This window comes from Pituophis catenifer, unplaced genomic scaffold (assembly GCF_029215685.1).
Source record: "Pituophis catenifer annectens isolate HBS135680 unplaced genomic scaffold, rPitCat1.0.hap2 SCAF_2, whole genome shotgun sequence".
Taxonomy (NCBI): domain Eukaryota; kingdom Metazoa; phylum Chordata; class Lepidosauria; order Squamata; family Colubridae; genus Pituophis; species Pituophis catenifer.
In genome coordinates, this window is record NW_027256882.1 from 205286764 (window position 1) to 205311772 (window position 25009).

The following is a 25009-nucleotide window of genomic DNA, read 5'->3' on the forward strand; positions in this document are numbered from 1 at the left end:
ATGAATTAACATTTACATTTCAATTGTGCTTTTATTACTAACTTTCCCTGGAAGACAGTTGTAAAGAATAAGGTGGTGGGGTTTTTTTAAATTTTTGTTTTGGTTGTTTTTTTTTGTTTTTTTTTTTTTTTTTACATCCTATCTAGTATTTATGAACCAAATACCTTGGGAGGAAACACAGCTTTGAAGGGGGAAAAGCAAAACAAAGAACTGGCGCTATAGTAAGCATACTTCACAGATAATATTTACTATTTTGTTTTCTTCTTTTTTAGGGCAAAATGCAGCTCAGCTGGGAACTGGCAATTACTACAGCCATAGCCAGGGTTATTATGGCCAACATATGCTCTCCAAATCAGCAAGCAAGTTTTTCCAGTGTAAATACTGTGTACGTTATTTCCGATCCAAAAACCTTCTCATAGAACATACCCGGAAAGTCCATGGTGCTCAGACTGGAAGCTCCCCAACTGGATCCACAAGTGCTGGTTCCTTAAACTACAACATCATGATGCACGAGGGCTTTGGGAAGGTATTTTCATGCCAGTTCTGCACTTACAAATCTCCAAGACGTGCACGGATTATAAAACATCAGAAAATGTACCACAAAAACAGCCTGAAGGAGAGCTCAACCCCTCCTGCTTCTTCAGCTACTATATCTGAATCAACTTCTGCATCTGTCTCGATGCAGGATTCGTGCAAGGAGCTTCCAGCTGAAGTTGTTGAGCGTAGCATTTTGGAGTCTATGGTCAAGCCTTTAACCAAATCAAGAGGCAACTTCTGCTGTGAATGGTGTACCTACCAGACGCCCCGAAGGGAACGTTGGTGTGATCATATGATGAAGAAGCACCGAAGCATGGTGAAAATACTGTCCAACCTGAGGCAGCAACAGGATGGGACCAACATGTCAGATGTTGTAAACAAAAGTCCCCCAAGCCCTCCCCCAAACTCTAACTATATACCCATGAATGCTTCTGGGCGAGAGATGCCCAACGCAACTGTCCCAAACTACAGGAGTTCGGTAAACAATTCTCTTATCAGGTCCAACGCCTCTTCAAAATTTTCCTCTGCTTCCTACCCTCAGATGAAACATAAGGCTCCTCACAACTCGGGCATTGTTAATTTGTCTGACCGATCTCGTTATGGTGACATGGCAAATTCTACTGATCTGGATACCAACAGCATGCTGAATGACTCCAGTTCAGATGATGAGCTCAATGAATTAGACAGCGAGAATGGGTTGAACTCTATGGATCACCAAAGCTCAGGACTAACTGCTGAGCAGCTGATGGGATCTGAGGGCCACAAGTTACTGGAAACCAAGGGGATCCCCTTTAGAAGGTTTATGAATAGGTTCCAGTGTCCTTTCTGCCCTTTCCTTACCATGCATCGGCGAAGCATTTCTCGCCACATTGAAAACATCCACCTCTCTGGAAAGACAGCCGTCTACAAATGTGACGAATGTCCTTTTACCTGTAAGAGCTCTTTTAAGCTTGGTGCTCATAAGCAGTGTCATACTGGCGCAGCTTCGGACTGGGATGCCGTGAATTCCCAAACTGAAAGTATAGCTTCTTCTTTAAACGAAAGTACAGTATCCTACGAAGGGGGGAATATAAACGGCAGGAAATCCGGGGGGATCATGGATTCCATGCAGCAGCAGCAACAGTCTCCGCAGTCCAATTCGCATCATCCGTATAAATGCACCATGTGCAATTATTCCACCACGACTTTGAAAGGCCTTCGGGTTCATCAGCAGCACAAGCACTCGTTTTGCGATAACTTGCCAAAATACGAGAGCCCATCAGCAAATACCCTGCAAGACAGTGAGCCCGATGCTCATGCTTCTCCCAGCACTGTGAAGAAAAGCCAGACCTCAATTCTTGGACTGTCTTCTAAAAACAACTTTGTAGCAAAAGCCTCTAGGAAGATGTCCAATGATTTTCCCTTAGATCTGTCCCCAGTCAAGAAAAGAACTAGAATTGATGAGATTGCCAGTAATTTGCAAAGCAAAATCAATCAGAACAAGCAGCAGGAAGATGCAGTCATTAATGTGGAGGATGATGAAGAGGAAGAGGACGACAATGAAGTGGAAATAGAAGTAGAACTGGACAAGGAAGAAGAACAAACAGAACCACTGATGGAAATAGCGGCATTTGCTTCCCAGCAAATATGGGGAAGAGACCCAGGTGATCCTCAGAAAGAACCCAACTACAGGAATATCCCCCACGATTACAGCTCCACCAATGGGGCAGAAATTGAGCTAACTATATCTGAGGATGAGGAAGAATATTATTGTTCTTCGGTGGGTTTGAAGGATCCAGGACTGAATTCATCTATTCTAGGCAGCCAGGCAAGCCTATATGGATCTGATCAAAACAATGAGAATTCAGATTTTGGTGATTCTGGAAGGCTTTACTATTGTAAACACTGTGATTTCAGCAACAAATCTGCCAGGAGTGTTAGCACTCACTACCAACGGATGCATCCCTACATTAAATTCAGCTTTAGGTATATTCTTGATCCCAACGACCACAGTGCAGTGTATAGGTGTCTTGAATGTTACATTGATTATACAAACTTTGAAGATCTGCAACAGCATTATGGTGAGCATCACCCGGAAGCCATGAATGTATTAAATTTTGATCATTCTGATTTGATCTATCGCTGTCGCTTCTGCTCTTACACCAGCCCCAATGTTAGGAGCCTGATGCCGCACTACCAAAGAATGCATCCGACCGTTAAAATTAACAATGCCATGATATTCTCAAGTTACGTAGTGGAGCAACAAGAAGGATTAAGCTCAGAATCGCAAACGCTGAGAGAGATACTGAACTCTGCTCCAAAAAACCTGTCCACTTCGACCCCAGTTGCACGTGGGACTTGTGGCATACCTGCTGCTTTTAACAAAAGTTCTTCAAAGGGCAATAGCCCCGAATCTGAAAGCCAAAAAGAGTCAACAGTCAACAGTGTTGTAGTTTATGATTGTGATGTCTGTTCCTTTGCAAGTCCCAACATGCATTCCGTCTTAGTGCATTACCAGAAGAAACATCCCGATGAGAAGGCTTCGTATTTTAGGATTCAAAAAACGATGCGAGTGGTGTCAGTAGAGAGGGGTTCTGCCCTAGCTCAGATGGCTTATGAACTAGGGTCACCTGGCTCTCCCAAAATGTCGCCGTTACCACCTCCACCACCTCCAGACCTTACAATGGAACTTTACTACTGCAAACATTGCTCTTACAGCAACCGGTCAGTGGTTGGGGTACTAGTACACTACCAGAAAAGGCACCCAGAGATAAAAGTGACTGCCAAATACATTAGGCAGGCACCCCCAACTGCAGCAATGATGAGAGCTGGAGAGATACCTCCTGGTGTTCGTAGACCTACAGTTTCTATGCAACACCTGAATAGGGATAACTCTGATGGTGCTGTAGCTCCAGCGGAGAACGAGATGTTCTTCTGCCAGCACTGTGATTATGGAAACCGGACTGTAAAAGGGGTCCTTATTCATTATCAAAAGAAGCATCGTGATTTCAAAGCCAATGCAGATGTGATCAGGCAACACACAGCCACCATCAGGAGCCTCTGTGACCGGGGTCAGAAAAATTCCCCTGGTGGCTTACAAATTGCTACTTCTGGTTCCGACCAAGAAAGGGCTAAGTTAAGAGCTCTCAAATGCAGGCAGTGCTCTTATACATCTCCTTATTTCTACGCATTGCGGAAGCACATTAAAAAGGACCATCCAAGCTTAAAGGCTACTGTCACATCTATTTTGAGGTGGGCATTTTTGGATGGTTTAATAGAAGCTGGATATCACTGTGAATGGTGTATCTATTCTCATGCGGAACCCAGTGGCTTGCTTGTGCATTACCAAAGGCGACATCCTGAACATTACGTTGATTACACATATATGGCAACAAAACTGTGGGCAGGGCCAGATCCTTCACCACCAGCCTTACTAATGCCATCAGAAATGAAAATATATAGATGCAGAGACTGTATTTTTGAAGCCTCTTCCATTTGGGATATCACTAATCACTACCAAGCTTTTCACCCTTGGGCTATGAATGGAGATGAATCGGTGTTACTAGATATTATCAAGGAAAAAGATGGTGTTGATAAAATGAACCCAGTATCTGATGGTATTGGTGCCAGAATAATTTCAGAGGATCATTTAGCATTGCCACACGGGGACCCAGATACCGAATACGCAGAAGAGTCAAACCTTTCCCAAGATAAAGCTCTTCAGCTCACCTCTGTGAATCCTGCAATATCCTCTACGCCGTACCAGTGTACAGTGTGCCAATCTGAATATAACAATTTGCATGGACTTCTCACCCATTATGGAAAGAAACATCCTGGGATGAAAGTTAAAGCTGCAGATTTTGCACAAGACATTGATATTAATCCAGGAGCGGTGTACAAATGTAGGCATTGTCCTTACATTAACACACGCATTCATGGCGTTCTTACACATTACCAGAAGAGACATCCTTCCGTGAAGGTCACGGCAGAAGATTTTGTGCATGATGTGGAGCAACCTGCTGATATGAGCCAGAATGACGTGGAGGAAACCAGCAGAATTTTCAAGCAAGGGTATGGTGCTTACAGGTGTAAATTGTGCCCCTACACACATGGCACTTTGGAGAAGCTCAAAATTCATTATGAGAAATACCATAACCAGCCTGAATTTGATGTATTTGCACAGTCTCCTCCAAAATTCCCTGCCTCCATGGAGCCCGAAGTTCTCGCTGAAATTAAGCCCTCCCCTGAGATAGCTCCAGAAGATCTCCTCGGAGACGATTCGCTACCATCTTCCCATTTCTCCAGTTCCCATTTGGTTTCTCATACTGTGTTCCGCTGCCAGCTTTGTAAGTATTTTTGCTCTACCCGGAAAGGGATAGCCAGGCACTACCGAATAAAACACAACAACGTTCGGGCACAGCCAGAAGGCAAGAACAACCTATTTAAATGTGCCTTGTGTTCCTACACAAACCCTATTCGTAAAGGTCTGGCTGCGCATTACCAGAAGCGGCACGACATTGATGCTTACTACACTCATTGCTTAGCAGCCTCAAGGACTATAAGCGACAAACCCAACAAAGTGATCATCCCCTCACCCCCCAAGGAGGACTCTCCTCAGCTAAGTGAGGAACTGAGAAGGGCGGTGGAGAAGAAGAAATGCTCCCTCTGCTCCTTCCAGTCCTTCAGCAAAAAAGGCATAGTCTCCCACTACATGAAACGTCATCCCGGAGTATTCCCCAAGAAACAGCATGCCAGCAAGCTTGGGGGTTACTTCACTGCGGTGTACGCGGACGAGTATGAAAAGCAGCAACCTCCCCCAGAAGAGAGGAATGATTTTGAGAAGCCCGAATTGGAGGTGGAGGCTCCCGAGATGGAGTGGCTTCCTTTCCGGTGCGTCAAATGTTTTAAGCTCTCCTTCAGCACGGCCGAGCTGCTCTGCATGCATTACACTGACCACCACAGCAAGGACCTGAAGAGGGATTTTACCATCCTGGGAAGTGGGGCCCGTTTCCAGTGCAGGCATTGTGACAGTAAGCTGCAAAGCCTGGCAGAGCTGACCACGCACTTGAATGGCCACAATGAGGAATTCCAGAAACGTGCCAAACGCCAAGAGAGGAGGAAGCAGCTTCTGAGCAAGCAGAAATATGCGGATGGTGCTTTTGTAGATTTCAAAGCAGAGAGGGTAAGGATCTGATTTTACATTGCTTTTTTCCTATTTGATCTTCTTCTTCTTCTTCTTCTTCTTCTTCTTCTTCTTCTTCTTCTTCTTCTTCTTCTTCTTCTTCTTCTTCTTCTTCTTCTTCTTCTTCTTCTTCTCCTCCTTCTCCTTCTCCTCCTCCTCCTCCTCCTCCTCCTCCTCCTCCTCCTCCTCCTCCTCCTCCTCCTCCTCCTCCTCCTCCTCCTGCTTTTCTCCTTCTTCTCCTTCTTCCTCTCCACCCTCCCCATTCTGCAAAGGTTACTCATTTCTTATTATTGCCCTTGGTAACTGAAAAGCTTCAGGCCCTACAGTCATTGGGTTGTGCCAGTAAGTTCCATGCACATTGTTTCCTTGTTTCATTTCTTTCCTCCTCTAGACTTCTGGCATGCCGTTTCATTTCCTCCTTTCCTGACTTTTCATTTCGAAGTGAATTTCTCTTCGAATAAGAAAATCATAGTTCTTCTTCTTCTTACCTGTTCCTCTGTCCCCGTGTCAAATATATTTCTTGTTCTTGAACAAAAAATAGCAAGAATGCAAGGAAATAATTGAGAAGAAAATCCAGTGCAAAGCCCTTTGTATCTGTGGATGTAAACCAATCTCTTTAAATGAACTGCATATTAAATTAAACCCTTAGTTTGCTTGATGATATACATGGAAGAACATGCCTCTTTTGGAAGCAGTCAAAGAGTGAATGTCATGTGGAATAAAACTTGCTCTTAATGGCATTCTGTCATACACAGAGATGTTTCAGCAAGTTGGTGCTAGAGAGAAAAGGGAAATGATAAATGTATCTCATTGGATCAAAAGCTACCTTCTGGTTTTGCAGGGGAATAATTTTCAAGTGGGATCCCAGTGGAATTACATCTTTGAGACCGATTGTCAAATTAACGGGGATCTATTTTTGGTGAGGGAAGAAATAAGAATATGGCAGATTACAGAAATGATAATGATGGTTCAGCATTCTGGAAAAAGAATCAGAATGAGCAAAACAGGGAAGTTAGGAAAAATTTCATGGCCACAGGTTCTGAAGAGATTGTGTTTGATCGGAATGATTCAGCACGTATCAGTTTTACAGCAAATTCAGTCATACATCTGAATATCTAAAATTTGTCTGAAATGTTTGTACATACTACAGGTAGCCCTAGTCTTACAGCAGTTCATTTAGTGACTTTTCAAAGTTACAAGGCACTGAAAAATGTGATTTATGACCGCTTTTCAAAGTTACAACCTTGCAGCATCCCCATGATCATGTGATCAAAATTCAGATGCTTGGCAACTGGTTCATATTTATTACCATTGCTGTGTCCCAGGGTCATGTGATCACCTTTTGTGACCTACTGACAAGCAAAGTCAATAGGAAAGGCAGATTCATTTAAAACCGGGGTTACTAACTTATCAACTGCAATGTTTCACTTAACAACTGTGGCAAAAAAAGTTGTATAATTGGGCAAAATTCACTTAAGAAATGTCTCAACAGAAATTTTGGGCTCCGTTATAAGTTGAGGACTACCTGTATTAGCTATTAGCTCTCTGCATTTAGGTGCAAAGATTCACCTTATTTTGAAAATCATACATTTTAAAAAGAAATTTTCTCTTTGGTACTTCCATTGACCAAGCTGGTTGACATTTAAATAATTGGGAACTATACTCCAGCAGATACAGAGAGCACCAGATTAAGGGAGACTTCTGTGAGTAATTTTATAAAAAAAATCCTTATGAAGGACATACAAATTCTCAATTAAATTTCGTGGTGCTTACAGGTGCTCACAAACATAACTGCTAGAATTGCTCCCCAGAGAGAAAGACATTAATGTCCTGTTGGTTTAGCATAGCTGCAGCTAAAAGGATGTTATTTGAGTGGGGAAAAACTCGATGATTTATGTTTTGATTTTCTTTCTGTATACAAACTCAAAAGTTTTGCCGTCCCATTTCGTATTGCTAGTAGAAGAATGCTGCAAACTGAGGTTGAGTTTTTCTACATGCCCCAAGGGTTTGAATCAATATTGTAATTGCACGCTGTATCTATTTTGGGACTTTTAAACATCAGTTTTTAAAATAAACTCATTCCAACTCAGAGTTTTACTTATTCCAAGAAGCAGCATAATGTTGCCTCTCGTATTTAAATCTACAAATTTGTGACATTGTTTAGACCAGTGTTTCTAAACCTTGGCAGCTTGAAAATTTGTGGATTTCAACTCCCAGAAATCCCCAGGCAGCCCTGCTGCCTAAGTAATTCTGGGAGATGAAATCCACAGGTTTTCAAGCTGCCAAGGATGAGAAGCGCTTACTTAGAGAAGGAATGCTTAATTAAGTTTCAAGTTTTATTGCCTTACAGCCTTTTGGCAGCTTGGAAGAAGTTTCGAAATTGAAAGAGAGGAAGGTGGTAGGATACAAATGTAAGTTCTGTGTCGAAGTTCATCCGACTCTTCGCGCCATCTGCAATCATCTTCGTAAACATGTCCAGTATGGGAATGGTTCCTCAGTCTCTACTGGAGTCAAGGTGAGTCAGAACTATATATAAGCTTTTATACCATGATTTCTATGTAGCTTTCCTTTTTTTATTGGACTTAAGCCTAGTTCCTTTGGGGCAGAATATATGCACCCATATTAATGTTGTTGTAACACAACAATGTGAAATCAAAGCTGCCAGTTGTTTGCTGGTGTTGGCCTTCACATCAATCCCCCCCCCCCAAGAATCTAGGATGTTGTAATGTATCAGCAAAGCACATGTGTGGATCCAACAATGTAGCCATTTGTAACTGCAGCTGGAAATTTTGACATTTCTAATTCAAATTTTTTGATATGGAGCCCTTTGCGCCAATATCCACTGGGACCTCCATGATTGATTTATGCCATAATCTTTTAACTTTAATTTTCAGATCAGGATACTTTGCAATCTTCTCCCCATTCTTTGTCTTCTATTCTATTATCTCCTGGAATTGCCACATCAGTTACCCACACTTCCTTTTCAATCACAGTTAAATCTGGTGTGCTATGAGCCAAGACTTTATCAGTCTGTATTCTGAAAACTCACCAAAAAAACCCCAAAAAAACTGCTCATTTTCACCTACTTTTTGTTCCCCCTAATTTTTTAATTACTGGCACAGATGTTCCAGTGAATCATTTTGGTGATTATGTTATGTTGTTGTTTATAATCAGTTTGCGTGATCTTCAACAAGCTGAGTATATGGTCTACTTTTTCTTCTGCTTCTTTGCCCATTCTGCACTTTGAATCATTCTATGATTTTTGTTTTCAATTCTGGACTGGATTGCATTAATTTGGATAGCTTGCCCCTGATATTATCTATGTTCAACAATGTAATGTCAGTGCTGCCAGTTCTTTTGCTGGTGTTGGCCTTCATATGCATTAAGTTCTTCTGAAGAAGCTAGGATGTCATAAGGTATCTGGGTAGCATATGTATGGATCCAAGCATCATTATTATTAAACTTAAATGCTGACTGACTCTCAGCAACCCTGGGCAGCTTATAACAAATAGACATGCTAAATTGTTATTGCTCTTTTGTGGAACCTTGAGAAAAGGTTTGGACTAACATATCTAAAAGCTTTATACTGATGTAGCCAACCTGTTTTCCAGAGGTGGGTTTCAGCAGATTCTGACCAGTTCTGGAGAATCGGTAGTGGAAATTTTGAGTAGTTCAGAGAACCAGTAAATACCACCGCTGACTGGCCCCGCCCCCATCTATTCTCTGCCTCCCGAGTCCCAGCTGATCGGGAGGAAATGGGGATTTTGCAGTAATTGGGGGAAAGAATGGAGATTTTACAGTATCTTTCCCCTGCCACATCCACCAAGCCACGCCCACCAAGCCAAACCCACAGAATCGGTAGTAAAAAAAAATTGAAACCCACCACTGCTGTTTTCTGAAAGCTACTGATGGAAGTCTTGGTATATGCTGCCCTAGGATCCTTTGCTTTGAACTGTTTCCTGTCTTCTAAGAAAACAGTTCTTTACTTCCTTTTATATGAGAAGCTGCTCTTGACTATTAGATGTAAAAACCTCAGTAGCCAGAGGAATTGGATGCACAAAGTTTCCAAGGACAAGGCTGAAGTCGGTGTTGCTTCTATAACATTCTTCCCATGTTTCATTTTTAAATAAATGTTTTGTATATAATGTTATCATTTCTGTTTAGGATGTTACTGCCTATTGTGCATTTATTTATATAAAATTCTTTGTAGCTATAAATTATGAAAAAGAATTGAATCAAGGCCTTATGTAGAAATGCATAATAATTCACCTGTAATTGCTGCAAAACATGAACTTCTGTTTTTAAGTCAAAATATACCCACTCTTAAGTTTAAATTTAGCTTTCCTTTAGAGATAACTTCTTTAATTAAATCTTGGTATGAGATATGTTAGTACAATAAATGAAACTTAACTGGAAATGGCCCCTTATTTGCATTCTGCTTGCTATGTGTCCTATCTTTTTACGCATACATGCTATTGAATGGAAAAATGCTTTTTCTTCAAATGTGGCAGTAAATGTTTTCTATAAGTTTATTTCCTTCCCAAGTTTTTACAGGCCATGACCAGAGTTTACATGCCTTCTGGTAATGGTGGTTAGTAAACCATCTGTGGATCTTTATTTAAGGCTGACAGATTGATATATTTTATAAATTAATGCAAATAAGCTGAATATGCCCAGTAGGTGAGAAAAGTAATGAATACTGTGTAGTCTTTTTGATATTCTTCTTATCTCCTGCTCACCCCCACCCCCTCACGACAAATTAAATCTAGATTATTTTACACAAATTTGGACTTTTTTGAACAGATCTATAGAAGCCAGTATATAGTTGCCAATTAAATAGTTGGAAAAATATTTGTTTGGGCAAATCAGCAATATATATATATATATATATATAGAAGGCTTATAGTGTAGTGTCCTTGTACCAGTTTTACATCAGGAAGCCAAAAGAACGTAAGGAAACACTGCAATAATCTTCTGTAAGGAATATTGGCATTGCCTCAAAATTGGGACATTTCTACCTAATGAAGTGAATTGTTCTGAGGAAAAAAAAAAGGTTTTAGCAACAGAATGCATTCCAGCCATGCTGATCGCCACTAAAAGCCGTATGTTGCTTTTCAAGACATCTTCGCTCAGATTGCATGGATGTCTGCTCATAGCTGGATTTCAAGGTTACTGCTATCAGAAGAAGTTGCTAGGCTTCCGTAGATATAATGGTAACCATAGGGCAGAAGGGAGAGAGAATTGATGGCTTTGGTGGGGATGTGTGTCTTTTAGCAGGAAGCTGAAGAACCTTCACATGCAGCTTTCTTGGAGGGTATTGAGGGAGCCAAAGACCATATGGCCACTATGGAACTTGCAGAAGCTGAATCTGGACCATCACTGGAAGATGAAACCAGACCTGGTGGCTACCATTGCAGCCAGTGTGATCGGGTTTTGATGTCTATGCAGGGTCTACGATCGCACGAGAGGAGTCACTTGGCCCTGGCCATGTTTACTCGCGAAGACAAGTACAGCTGCCAGTACTGTTCCTTTGTTTCTGCATTCAGGCACAAGTAAGTCTGTATTACTTACTATTTCTGCTTCTTAAGGTTCATTTGCCCATATTCTGAAGACCATACAGATTTACCAAACCGAAGCAAATGTTCTTATTTTCCACATATACTACTTTTACTGTGCGGTGCCCAATTAATATCAAAGGTATTATATATGGATGACAGTAAGCCCCCAGTAATTCTTAATAAGCAGTTATTATTTTGGCTTTTCAACACTTAAACTTGTCAAAATTACATTATGGAAATACAGAAATTGAAACGTAAGGCCCATAAATTCTAGATTTTCAGTTATAAACCGAAATCTACCTTGAAACCATGTCATACATTTCAGAGATTTTTTTTTGAAATTGTGAACTTAAAAATGTTCCAAGTTTATAACCCTCAATTTGTTGCCAGCTAAACAACAACAGATTGAGTAAAGCAGTCTATTTCATAGAGGTTGTACTAAATAAGATGTAGAAATGGAAAGCAGAACCATCCTTTTTCGCTCCCCCTCTGCAGAGCCAAGCTTATGTAGGCCTGCTATGTTAAACTTTGACTTCTATTGGATTTCTGCATTCGTCCTGTGGATGTCCATATTTTTTTCCCTTGCTTGGTTTTCTTGATACTTGCTATAATACTTGCCAGAAAAACTATTGATAAGTGAATGTATGATTGATAAGTTAATTGACCAGATCAGAATTGTGGATGCCTGTAAAACATTTTTGCAATTTCATACTAGAGTGTTGCAAAAATGTATGACAGAAAAGATAAAGGATTAATAATAATTCTCAATTAGGAGTCTTTCTCCTTAATTCCGTTTCTGTGGCATGTCACTACTGAGTTGTCTGTGCTAGAAGTCGCTTTTTGCCTTTCTGTTTTCCAGTTCTCTATGAAAAACACAGATCACCACACTTTTATTGTACTCTAGGTGCAAGTCAAGCAAAACAAGGCAGCCACGGTGAAGCTATAATTTTAAACATACTTACTCAGAAGTAAGCCCCTTTCAACAAAATGTAAAACTTCTAAGTAAGATGGCTTAAGATCAGGCTTTAGAAAACAGCAGGAACCAAAAAGCTAAATTCTTATCTTTCCCACCAAAAGGGAAAGATGAGGAATATACTAAAAGTTAATCTTATGTTTTATCTAAAAAGAAGTTAAATAAATTAATCTGTTTCTTTAAATTAAACTGAAATTATTTAGAGACACACCTCCCCATATACATAGTAATGGTGCAAAAAAAAAAAAAAATAGTATGTAAGATGCCAAGAAATAAGGGAGAGAATGCAAAATGAGTTAACATCCCAAATAATCTAAAGCAGGAATGTCCAACTTTGGCAACTTTTAAGACCTGTGGACTTCAACTCCCAGAATTACCCAGTCAGCATTAAAGTCCAGAGGTCTTAAAACTGCCAAAGTTGGACATCCTTGATCTATAGCAGGCCTGTCAAACCTGGCGGCCTGCGGGCTGGATACGGCCCATCCAGGCCACATTCATCCCTGCTCCGCAAAGGAAAAAAACATTATGATACATCACGATATGACCCACTATGTGAGTGAGTTTGACACCCCTGATCTATAGTGTAACTTCATGTCTTTTACATTATGGAATTGGGTTTCTATGAAGAATAGCCTGATTTATAAGGTTAGGCAGATCTGTATTGAAGTAAAGGACTGTGACTGATTGATTGATTGTTTGACTGACTGACTGACTGACTGACTGACTGACTGACTGACTGATTGATTGATTACAGATGCGTTTATGCTGAGTCATCAAGGCGCTAAGCAGCTCACAGTAGCAATGTTACATGTAATAAAACAAATGTACAAATTATAATTTTGTATTACTAGCAAATAATTAAAACTATATGACATAAAAATGAAAGCACTTAAGAAACTAGTCATACTTTTTTCCCCCTTCCTAGCATTTCCCCACCAGTGCAGGTTCTGCTTTTTTTCCCAAATCAACCAAGGTTTGATTCATTGGTTGCAACAGGAATTGACTATGTGGGTTGAAAGAGTGAATGATCTGCCCAAAGACACCCAGTCGGCTTTCATGTCTAAGGTGGGAGTAGTACTCATAGTCTTCTAGTTTCTAGCCTGGTTCCTTAACCACTAGACCAAACTGGGTCTCCTTAAAACTAATTATAAACCTGCTCATGTCTCAGTTCTTTAAAGATGCAGGTCTTTTCATAGCTTTCGGAATGCCAGGGATGAGAATATAGATCTTGTGGGATGGTGTTCCACAGAAGAAATATATTGGATTAGGAAGGAAATCTGTTTAAGGTGATGCAAATACGTTGTGTACCTCATTTGCTTTAGTTACAGAAAGTGATGGCAAAGAAATAGGTTGGATCAAAGGATCATAACTTTACTGCTTCCAATTTAGCTGTAGGCAGTAAAGTCTTAGATGAGGTGGAATGGATGCAAGGGATGTCAGGAGATTCAGGTTGCGGTATGGAGTTTAATGAAATGAATGAAGTCATCGACAAACATGAGTAGTAAAAATGTCCCAATTGGAAGAGGAAGGGAATTAATTCAAGTCTTTCAAGTTCACCTTATCCACCTGTCAGTCTAGAGAAGTTCCTTCCTTGTTTAGGTTCTTCCATAAACCCACAGAAATAAATGATGCATTGTTATTTATCTAACAGGAAATGAAATATTTGATGGAGGTAAATAATCTCTAGGTCTGGCCCATTGGAATCTCATGATAGTATTTACTGAATAATTTGTTTGAATAAAAACCTTTAAGGACACAGTGTTTATAATACTATCAGGTTTGTGCCTTTGTAAGCATTAGGCACTAAATTTAAGGTAGCCTTAAACTATTATAGTCAGGCTACAATTTTGAGGCAGAATTTCATTCTGTCAGCTTTGTCATTGTCATCTGGAACCAAAACAAGGCAGTCTTAACTATACCAGCAAAAGCTTTTCATTTTCTGATTTTTTTTCCCTGGTACAGATAAAATCTGAGATCCAACCAGTGGAGAGTCATCTAATGCTGTTAGGAACATGCAGAGTTTCCACCACCAGAGTGGTGGAAATGTTGTTCCTTGTAAGACCTTCCCAAATCCTTCAGTTTATAGAAAATGTGCAGATATCAGGACGGTGCAAATAATTATCCTGCAGTTTGTTATCTTGTCAATACTGTCTGTGGAGATTTCCCCTACATCCTTAGCAGGGAACCCATTTTAAGGTACCTATCTTTGCTCTGATCCTAGGTTTCTGAGGAGATGCGAGGGATGCATTGTTAGTGTGTACTAGCTAGAGTTCTTCAGGGATCAGCCTTTCTATCAACCATAGAAATGGATATTCAAGTGCACTGCACATTGAGACCATGCATTTCTACGTAGAAAAGGATGCTTCAAAGATTTGAGAGAAGCATTACCTTGAAGCTGTTTGTGAAGTAACAAGCCATTTCTTGTAAAAAGAAGTGACTTTATTGTTCCAGACTGTTCTGCTTTGCAGCCCTTCCTCAGCATCCTTCACCACTTGGGGAAGTCAGAGTAAGGCTTCTGTATGTAGCTGCCCAGAAGTCTATTTTGGCTTTTGTGAATACTGGAGAAGACTAGAAGGAAACTGCAAGAGAATGTAGTCCTCTTAGCCTTCTCCAACCCTGCTGATGTCATTTTCTTGAGTTTGCAGCTGAGAAAAGCAAGATACAACAGGAAGCCTTCAAATGGATGCCAAAAGCTTCCCTGAGGCAAGTCATGTTGCTTCCTTGCCCAAACAAAGAGGACATTGTCTCTCTGATGCACCTCTAGGTCATCTCCACAGGCCTACAATCTGGGTAATACTTTTAGGCATGAAAGCTGGCTGAGTGACTTCAGACAGGTCATTCACTCTCAGTCTAACCCACCTGACAGGGTTATTGTTCTGAAGAAAAACAGAGGCAAGGACCTTGCTTGCTTTTATTTGTGTGTGTGTGTGTGTGTGTGTGTGTGTGTGTGTCTATATCTAAAAGGTGGAATAAAAATATAATAGTAATAATTATAATTATATTAATAACAATGATAATAATTCATGACTGCCATGCAGGCTCCCAATTTGTATTGTTTAGCTATTACTAGATTTCCCTCAGTTTCTTCTTTCTTGATAACACCAGCTTCTTGTATTTTAGTCATCCTGGGTCAGTCTCCTAGGACAAGAGTTTTTTTTTTTTTTTTTTAACTCCCTTTGAAAAGAAAAATGAAGCCACTAGGGGGCTAATTTTATGGGGAGACAGGGATAGGATTGCTCTTTTGGTTCTTTTTTGAAACGATTCTTTAAAAATATTTTAAGTTAAATTTAAAATAAATTCCTTTCGGCTCCATTTTATTATTTTAAACTTGTACTTTTTTAAGTTACAGGATTTCCTTTAGGATAAGTCTCCCATTAATAACTTAAAATAAAGCATATTGTGGAAATACTATTCGCAGTATTTTAGTAAAGCACCTGAGATAATTGGTTTGTTCGTTCTTCAGTATTTTTCTTCATTAATATACTTCTCCAAGCTATGCATTAATCAAAATTATATTTTATATTCTATGGATTCAATGAAAAGTAAAATGAAATAGTCAGGTTTTTAATTTTATACTTATATTCTCACCTAGTATTGATAAAAGCTATATTACTTCCAATTTATCCTACCAAAGAATATATATTTAAAAAAAAACCTGGAGTGATAATACAGAACAAAAACCCTAATCTTATTAGTGAATAAAAGGATTAAAAGTAATTTGCAGTCCACATGGTAAAATAAATGGTTTGAGGAGGTTAACCATACTTTTTAAAGTACAAATGTCCAAATTAAAAAACAGAAGTGTAGATGGTATTATAAAGTAATGACTTTGATTCTGGGCTAAAATGAAACCGAAACAAGGTTGTGTAATTTCATATTTAATTTATTTGGTTGGTAGTCGTTAACAGTGATAGCTGAACAGAAACAGCTGTGCATATCAATACTTAAGTCAATTTAGTGATCTATTAATGAATTCTCTCTTAGCACTTTCTCTGGTCATTTGGTGGAATAGCTAAAAATTCAGAATGTTTAACTTCCATATTTGTTCAGCCATAGTTTATTATCTATGTTATTATCATAGTTTATTATCATAGTATATCATCTAACTTTAAATTGTAGTTAACAATTGTAGTTAAATTTGTTTAGTGAAAATTAAGGTAAGAAATTAACTTGTTATACCAGACATAAATAAGATTAGTCCCAGTTTTCAGTTTGAATTAATGGTAAACTATTGTTAAGTGAAAATACAAACTAGTATTTCCTATTTCTTTTCCCTGGCTATTATCATCATCTGAAGGACCCCAGAAAATTGTTAGGTTTATACATAAATCTGGCTATTTTCTCCAAGTTGGTATTTTCCACAACAGCTGTCAAATCGTTTGAAAGATGGCTTCAGAATGTATGGAACACACTTTGTTCAGGTGTGCGATTTGCACTTTTCTCAGTGAAGAGGTTATGTCTGAATGCATAGAGTCAGCCAGAAGCAACTTGATGTGGTTGCTTTGAAAATCTGAGCTTCAAAGAGGCTTTGGGATACTCTAAAACACAGGTGTCAAACTCGCCACATCACGTTGCCGTCTCGTGACGTTTCATGGTGTTTTTCCCATTCGTGGAGCTGGGATGGGGGTGGCCTGCACATGACGCATCTGGCCCACGGGCCGCCAGTTTGACACCCCTGCTTTAAAACACTCATTTGAAAGGTTTTGAAAAAAATCCTGCTCTTCATTTAGATTGACATTACCAGCCATTCTGGTTGCTGACTGTTATGAAATAATTTTAAATTACTTTTTAATAGTTGGTCTTATTTTACTTCAGTAGTGATCATTCTTCCCAGCAGAGAATAATTAAAAATACTGGAGATACTTTTCACCTGGGGATGAAAATTTATAGCAAGGGCATTTCTTACTGTTTAGATAAGTAGCCAACGAGGAAACCAACTTCTCCCACATATTTGCATGACTTTTGGGAGATAAGGCTTACTTTTGTTGGAATCAATATTTTGAATGGATCTGTTTTATTCATATTCTGCAGGTGGCTCTAACAATCCTAATTTCATCTTAGATGTTCAGTTTTTTCAATTAAATACGACTTATGGATCTAGCACCCTAGGAAAATGTCTTCTTTTGTGCAAAAATTCACAGCATTTTTTTCTCCTGATAGGAAGCAGGGACTTCAACTGTCTGCTGAGTATTTTTATTTCAGCTAAGAAAGACTGAAATAAATAAACAATGGTTAGATGAAAAGAGAAGTACTTGATGGTACTGCATATTTACAAAGAGTTTAGCTATTGAAAGTCACCTACCTCTTCTCACAGTAACATGCTACAGTCATATTCGACGATGCAGGCTACAAATAGAATTATAAAGCAAGTGCTTTCAACTTCTAAAATTTTGTGTGTATAAAAAGAGGAAAGCCATGGTACTTAGTGTGCGTGTAAGAAACACCCCCTGGCTTCTGGAGCAACATTCCCTTGAAGATATTCACAGTTGTGTCTCTCCTTGATTTCCAGAAGTCTCCTGGAAATCGCCTGTGTTCTTGGCTTGAAATTAAAGTGTTTGTAAAATTCCTGTTAAGGTTATTATTTTTTATTTTCCATGTTGGGAGTCTTGTTTTGGTCCAGACAGTAATATGATATTTACTTACGTTTTTAATATATGCATTGGACTTACAGTATGTTGCCAAGAGTCTTCATAGAGTTGGATGACCTTTAACAAATCTAATAAATGAACAATACACAACTTCTCAGTTTAATCATTTTCATGTTATCAGTGGTGTAACCATTGTGATAGTGCAGTGGTTAGAATGCAATATTGCAGGCTAATTCTGATGACTGCCAGTAGTTCGATACTGAGTGGCTTAAGGTTGACTCAGCCTTCTATCCTTCCAAGGTTGTTAAAATGAAGACCCCAGATTGCTGGGGGGCAGGGGGAATACTGGCTCTTTAACCGCTTAAGAAAGTGCTGTAAAGCATTATGAAGTGGTATATAAGTGCTATTGCTATAGTGGAGACAGAAGAAGTGGTTACATTGGGCCTTGTGAGCTGAGACTTCAGTCTTAAAATAAATAAAAAAAGATGGACCTGGCCACAGGCAGTTGTAGGACCAATGTACATGGTCCCATGAGGAGAAGCTAATTTGATCAGGCAGCACATTGGATATAGGTGACCACTTTCTTCCTTTCCTCCTCAGCCCTTCAGGAGACTCATATCCACTCTTCTGGCAGAGGTACAGTTGTGTGATGCTTCTCCTTTTCTTCCTTCTTTCTGCCCTGAATTGCTACTGCTTGAGCTTTCTAACCCATCGATGGGGCCACTGGAGAGATCTGGTTTGCAGCTCAGGGGGCTAGTGGTGGTGAAGGTATTAGATTAGGAGAGGAGAGACCAGTTTCTTGCCTGCTCTCAGTTGCGTAAACTCCCTGGTGACCTTGGGCCCATCATTCACTCTCTGTCCTACCTAGCACATGGTGATGCTATTGAAGGGGAAATTGGAGGAGGGAGCTCTAAGTACCCTACCTTCAGCTCCTGAACAAAAGACAGGATATAAATGCAATAAATAATATAATATTCATGTTCCTGGCCTGCACCTCTTCCACAGTGCACCTTATCTGTGAAAAGAAAATGAATCTGTGCCGGTGCAGGCGGTTGATGAAAGTTGATGTCTTTCAGTCATCCCATACTGGTTGAAATGATTGATACTTTTGCTTCTTTCTTTTTTGCTTTCCATTGCTGCTTTTCTCCTGCCAAGCTTGGATCGCCATATGCAAGCACACCACGGACATCACAAACCATTCCGCTGCAAACTCTGCCCTTTCAAGTCCTCCTATAATAGCCGGCTGAAAACTCACCTACTCAAAGTCCATGCTGGTAAGTCTCTCCCCTAGTTTCATAAAAAGAAGGTCCCCTTTCTTTTTTCCCCACCCTCGCTGTTTTCTGCTGCTGTAGCCTCATCAATTAACAGTAGCTTGCAGCCTTAAAGTGAGCCTTGGGGCCAATTAGGGGAAAAGTGCTTAAGTTAAGCTAATTCTCCATTCAGCAAATCTTAAGCTGGAATTGAACCAACTGAGTTAGGTGATCCTAAATTAGACACAGGCTGGAACTTAATTCCAGAGCCATAATTAAACTTCTACTAGGGTGGAAACCAGGGCAAGAGGTTGAATTAAGAGCTTAGGCTACAGCAAAGCAGCCAGCCCCTTTGGATAGTAAATGTTAATCAGGTTGAAATAAAAGAGCTGTGCCAAATGTTCATATTCAGATTACACAGTGTAGTTTTACACTTCGTTTTGAGCCTAGTCATAGCCATTATTCCTTGCATATTTTGTTGTTTGGCATAATTTTGTATTTATGTTAACAGTCTGCTTTTTTGGTTACTGTGCAAAGATCCCATATTGAACACTTTTATGAGGATATGGACATATGATGTCACTGTATAGTTCAGTAAGAATAAGCAACAAGAATGGAGTGCACACTTCAATAGACATTCATGGACAGATTGTCATGCTTAAATGTACATTTTGAAGCATGTGTATTCTAAGAAATCACATTCTGATAGGTGTCCTAACATGTTATGTATTAACCCAAGGAGCCTTGGTGATCTCCAGGGAAGACTTTATAACCTTTGAATTTATGGACTCCTTTAAAATTGTGGGAAACCATGAATATTTTAATAAGTAATATTCAGAAACTTCAACTCCTATGGTTTACCTAAATTCTACTAAGTATTATAATGTGTAGTCTCTTCAGTAAAGCACAGAGAAGTTAGGTGAGTTTGTTAAATGAGTATTTAATCTGACAGTTATAATTTTGACTGTTCTTCATCAGCTACATAACTAACAATAGCTTGAAAATAATTAAATACAGCCTGCCAACTCATTAGTTTATGGGCATACATTTCAAAACCAAGAATTTCAATAATAGCTGTGGGCTTCAGAGATTTCTCTTCAACATTAATGTTGTTGAGAAAGATACAACTTTGTTAAAGCAAACATAGTTAGAAACTTATTGTTGTTAGTTGTGAAGTCATGTCTGACCCATCGCGACCCCATGGACAATGTCCCTCCAGGCCTTCCTGTCCTCTACCATCCCCTGGAGTCCATTTAAGCTCATGCTGACTGCTTCGGTGACTCCATCCATCCAGCCACCTCATTCTCTGCCGTCCCCTTCTTCTTTTGCCTTCAATCGTTCCCAGAGAAACTTATCTTAAAATAATATTACCAAATACTGGATATGGTAGTTGCAAATTTTATTTTTTATAGTTGTGTCTATGATCATTTTTGTAAGTCTTAGTTCTTCAATAAGTATAGCATAGTCTTTGATTGGCTGTTGTGTTCTGTCCTATTATGGGTTCGTCTCTGATAAGCTTTGGTTTCATTTATCAATTAGTTCCAAACAGGGGTGAAATCTAAAATTTGTTACTACCGGTTCTGTGGGCATGGCTTGGTGGTGGTGGGGTAATGTGACTGGGTGGGCGTGGCCAATTTTTTTTTTTAACTTTTAAAAGCATTTTTTCTACAGCTTCTTCGGCCGAAGAGGTTGTAGAAAAAATGCTTTTAAAAGCCTCTGACGATCCCTACTGAGCTGCGCGATCATCAGAGGCTTTTTTTTAACTTTTAAATGCATTTTTTCGGCCGAAGAGGATGTAGAAAAAATGCTTTTAAAAGTAAAAAAAAACAGCCTCTGATGATCGTATGGCTCAGCTGGGCATGGGGGGGGGGGCAGGGATTTTTGCTACCAGTTCTCCAAACCACCCGCCGCCATCGCTACTGGATCGAGCGATCCAGTCCAAACCGGGAGCATTTCACCCCTGGTTCCAAAAAATTTGGGTGGGGAAGAGGGTAGATTGGCCCCATCATTCAGATTTCCAAGCTCCTTCCAGGTGATAATTGAGTGATAACTCTATAATTTTGAGATCAGATCTTTAGGAAAGTATATTGCTAAAGGTGTGCCCTGAAGTCAGTCATTCCAGTTTATGTTCTTTCAGGAATGTTTAGCCAATGTTATAACCTGAACATACTTGCATGCGATTTTCAATGTTTGTGTTCCTCTTTAACGAAGTCATAAGTATCAAGATGTGGTTATGTGATCTTCATTGTGTTCTGTACTGCTACAGTTTTACCACAGTTTACACATCAGGATCTTATGACTTATTTCTACCTTGACTTTTTGCCTCTTTGTGATTACATTTCTATTCAAAACTGGTATTTTATTTCAAAGCTAGACATGACAGAGGTACTATTTTTATTCAGTTCTATTTTGATTGAGTACAGAATTAACTTGTGGAATTTTCTAGCACTAGATACAGTATTGGCCACTAGCCTAGATAGTTTTAAACATGAGTTGAGCACATTCATATACATGAGCTATCTACATGGCTAATAATCTTGATAATTAAAGGAATTTCTGTGCAGTGTCTCTGAATGCTAGCTCTTTTATCTAGTCAGCAGAGGAACAGAGGTTGCTTGTACACTTGCTTATACATATCCTGAAAACATTTATTCAGCATTGTAAATGGACTAGTACACTAGAATCATATAGTTGAAAGGGACTTTTGGAATAAACTAGATTTGCCCTTTATTCTAGCATAATAAAGTTGTACTTATGAGCCCAGGTATGCTGCACTGTATATTTTTTAATATTACTCGGTGTTCGTTTCAGTTGACTTGTAAATGGAAAATGTTTTTTTAAAAAAAACAACTTTTGAAATGCTGTTATATTTCTTCATACCCACGGATCCTACTCATTTGATTTGCTACCAATATTTTCTTTAGCTTTTCTGAGATTCTTGACCTAATGCATATTTTGCAACTAATCCTTCAGAAAGCAGTTTAGGCCAATTAATTGTCTGTTTGCAGAATATCCTTTGCTTTTTTTTTTTTTATGTCAAAGGGTTTGTTTTGGGTTGTTAATTATTAGCTGCATAACCAGAAGTAGAGCAGGAGGGCCGGAAGCATTTAGTGTCCTGCTGAAGTGTATTTTAGGGTTATATGCTGATTTCTTAATGGAGGAATCAAATAATACCTTTCTGTACTAAAAAACAGAGCCTTTCGTAATATTCTCCGGTGACCTCCATATTCTATTTTCTATTTTTATTCTACATAACTCACTTTGAGGGATGCAGAGCTGTTTTGTTATTCTAACATTTACCCTAAACATTCACGTCTATGGAACTTCTGTTTTGTGAACGAACTTAGAATATGAATGATATATATAAACCCATACTCATCCTGCTGTAGACTTTGGCATTTTTGCTTTTCGTATTTAAGCATTTGGAATACTCGTTTTTCTTTCAACAGTTGGCTGATGTGCTTGTTTATAAATACATTTAGCAAAGCATTTTAAGGAACTGTCATTTGTTTTCCTCTTGTCAATTCTTATTCTCATATTCTCATGTTGTAACTTCTGGCTGAAGTGTGTATTTTGGTCTACTGGGATTGTACTTAGAAGAAACACTAGAATCAGTTCATGGTAGGTATTCTCACTCACATAAATATCTCCTGTTTCCTGGTGCAAAAAAAGTGGATTACTATCAACAGCTCATTTATCTGAATGTACAATGCAGGAACCAATCTGGGTCGGTCACTGGGACCAGAGGTTTAATCTTCCGAGTTTTCAGACCTGTGCTAGAGCCCAACCTCAGGGAATTTCTGGTGAGAGAGAACCCTGAGGATGGACTCCAGCATGAGTTCAGAAGCTTGGAAAACTAAACCCCTGGTCCCAGTGATCGATCCAGATTGGATCCTGCAACATTATCCTGGGACATGATAATGTACAATGCACAATCCCTCACATTAGAGACAGTTTAGTATAGAGGTTAAGGCGCCAGGCTAGAAACTCGGAGATTGTGAGTTCTAGTCGTGCCCTATGACTTAAGGCAGCATGACTTAAATTTTGCGCCAGTCATTCTCTCTCAGCACTAGGAAAAAGCAATGACAAACCACTTTCCAAAACTTTTGCCAAAAAGTGCAGTACTTGTCTAGGCAATCACCATGAGTCAAAACTGACTTTGACGGCACAACAACAAATATTCCATGCAATAAATATCCTTTCAATCATATTATTTTGTGAGTTCCTTCTTTCCTCTGGTGAATGGCAGGAAGGTGGAATGGGCAGACCTGATCCATAAACGTTAGTTTGCCTCAATAGGAAAAAAAAAGACTTGTGTTCATATAGTAGTTCTTGAAAACATCATTAATACCATATTTTTCGGAGTATAAGACGCACCTTTTTCCCCCAAAAAAGAGGGTGAAAATCTGGGTGCATCTTATACTCCGAATGTAGCCCTGCCCAGCTTCTCAAATGGAGGTTTCAGAGGCTGAAAAAAAGCATCAGAAAGAAGCTTCAGAAAAGAAGCCCCCAAACAGAGCTTCACAGCCTTTTTTTCTGAAACTCTGTTTCGGAGGCTTTCAGGGGCAGAAAAGAACATTTTTTTCTGAAACAAAGTTTCAGAGGCAGAAAAAAAGCGGAAAAAAAGCAAGGCACAGAGCTCACAACCAAGGAACCTGTTGCTAAAATTCACCTCTGGGAACAGCTGATTGGGGGTATTCCTGGAGGCCGATCCACCTGCCAATCAGCTTTTTTCTTATTTTTCTCCCCAAAAACTAAGGTGCGTCTTATACTCCAGTGCGTCTTATACTCCGAAAAATACAGTACTTTGTAATGTCTTGAAACAGCCATCTTTTCCTCCACCTAAATGTCATTTTGTTTTTTAAACTGAAATTTTGTTCATCATAAACAATTACCCTAAATAAGCATTATTATATAACATCCACCAGATCTTGGAGCAGTCTTGCTTTCATGTCAAAGACGGTGTCCTTGTAAAATTTGAAACCCCTTTATCACTTAATTTCTAATTGCACTCCTTTTCGTCCTTTGATCCTTTTGCACATGTTCCATCTAACATCATTATATTCACTTGTTAGTGCATCTTCAAATGTTCTCGGTTGTTCAGGCATCAAAACTAGTTGCACCATAATTCTATTATGCTGCATTAGATCTGGATAATGAAAGGTTATCAGAATGTAAGATGCGTTAGAGGTCATAGAACAGTGTTTCTCAACCTTGGTAGCTTGAAGATGGGTGGACTTCAATTCCCAGAATCCCCCAGCCAGCGTTGCTGGCTGGGGGATTCTGGGAGTTGAAGTCCACCCATCTTCAAGCTACCAAGGTTGAGAAACACTGTCATAGAATCATAGGGCTGAAAGGGACCTCGGAGGTCTTCTAGTCCAACCCCCTGCCTAGGGCAGGAGTCTTTATTCCATCCCGGACAAATGGTTATCCAATCTTCTCTTGAAAAACTTCAGCAATGGAATACCCACAACTTCAAGAGGCAAAGCTGTTCCATGGACTAATTCTCAGGAAATTATTCCTTGATTCCAGGTTGCATCTTGCTCTGATGAGTTTCCACCCATTGTTTCTTTCCTGCCCTCAGGTGCTGTATTGACTCTTTGGGAATCATATCGACGATAACTAGAAAGTAGAAATTATTTTCATTAGGCCATCTACATGAGGCTCATTCCCCAATGACATATATTTACTGTTTTATTTTGCTATTTTATTTATATATGCTGCTTTTATGACTTTGAAGAATTATAAATGTCAGGTGATGGTAGTGATAGAGTGTGTGTGTGTGTGTGTGTGTGTGTAATTGATGTAAGAGAATACTGAGAATTTTTAAAAGAGATTTACATGAGAGTAGTATTGATATGGCAGACAGTGGAATTGAAATGATTGTTATTGTTAGAAAAAAAATGAATGAAAAGCAATAAATGTTAGAAGAATGTTGGAAA

General features: G+C 39.3%; 1 protein-coding gene across 3 annotated transcripts in view; it reads left to right on the forward strand.

The window, feature by feature from the left end:
* ZNF462 (zinc finger protein 462) overlaps nucleotides 1–25009 on the forward strand; it is a 167867-nt gene that overhangs the window by 80905 nt on the left and 61953 nt on the right. For 2 of the 3 annotated variants that reach the window (XM_070938544.1, XM_070938545.1), the window contains exons 3-7: nucleotides 273–5698; nucleotides 8049–8213; nucleotides 10973–11250; nucleotides 18418–18453; nucleotides 18973–19091. In XM_070938544.1, the coding sequence (XP_070794645.1) occupies nucleotides 273–5698; nucleotides 8049–8213; nucleotides 10973–11250; nucleotides 18418–18453; nucleotides 18973–19091 (6024 nt within the window). The remainder of the gene's footprint in view (nucleotides 1–272; nucleotides 5699–8048; nucleotides 8214–10972; nucleotides 11251–18417; nucleotides 18454–18972; nucleotides 19092–25009) is intronic. The other variant, XM_070938546.1, reaches the window with a different exon arrangement.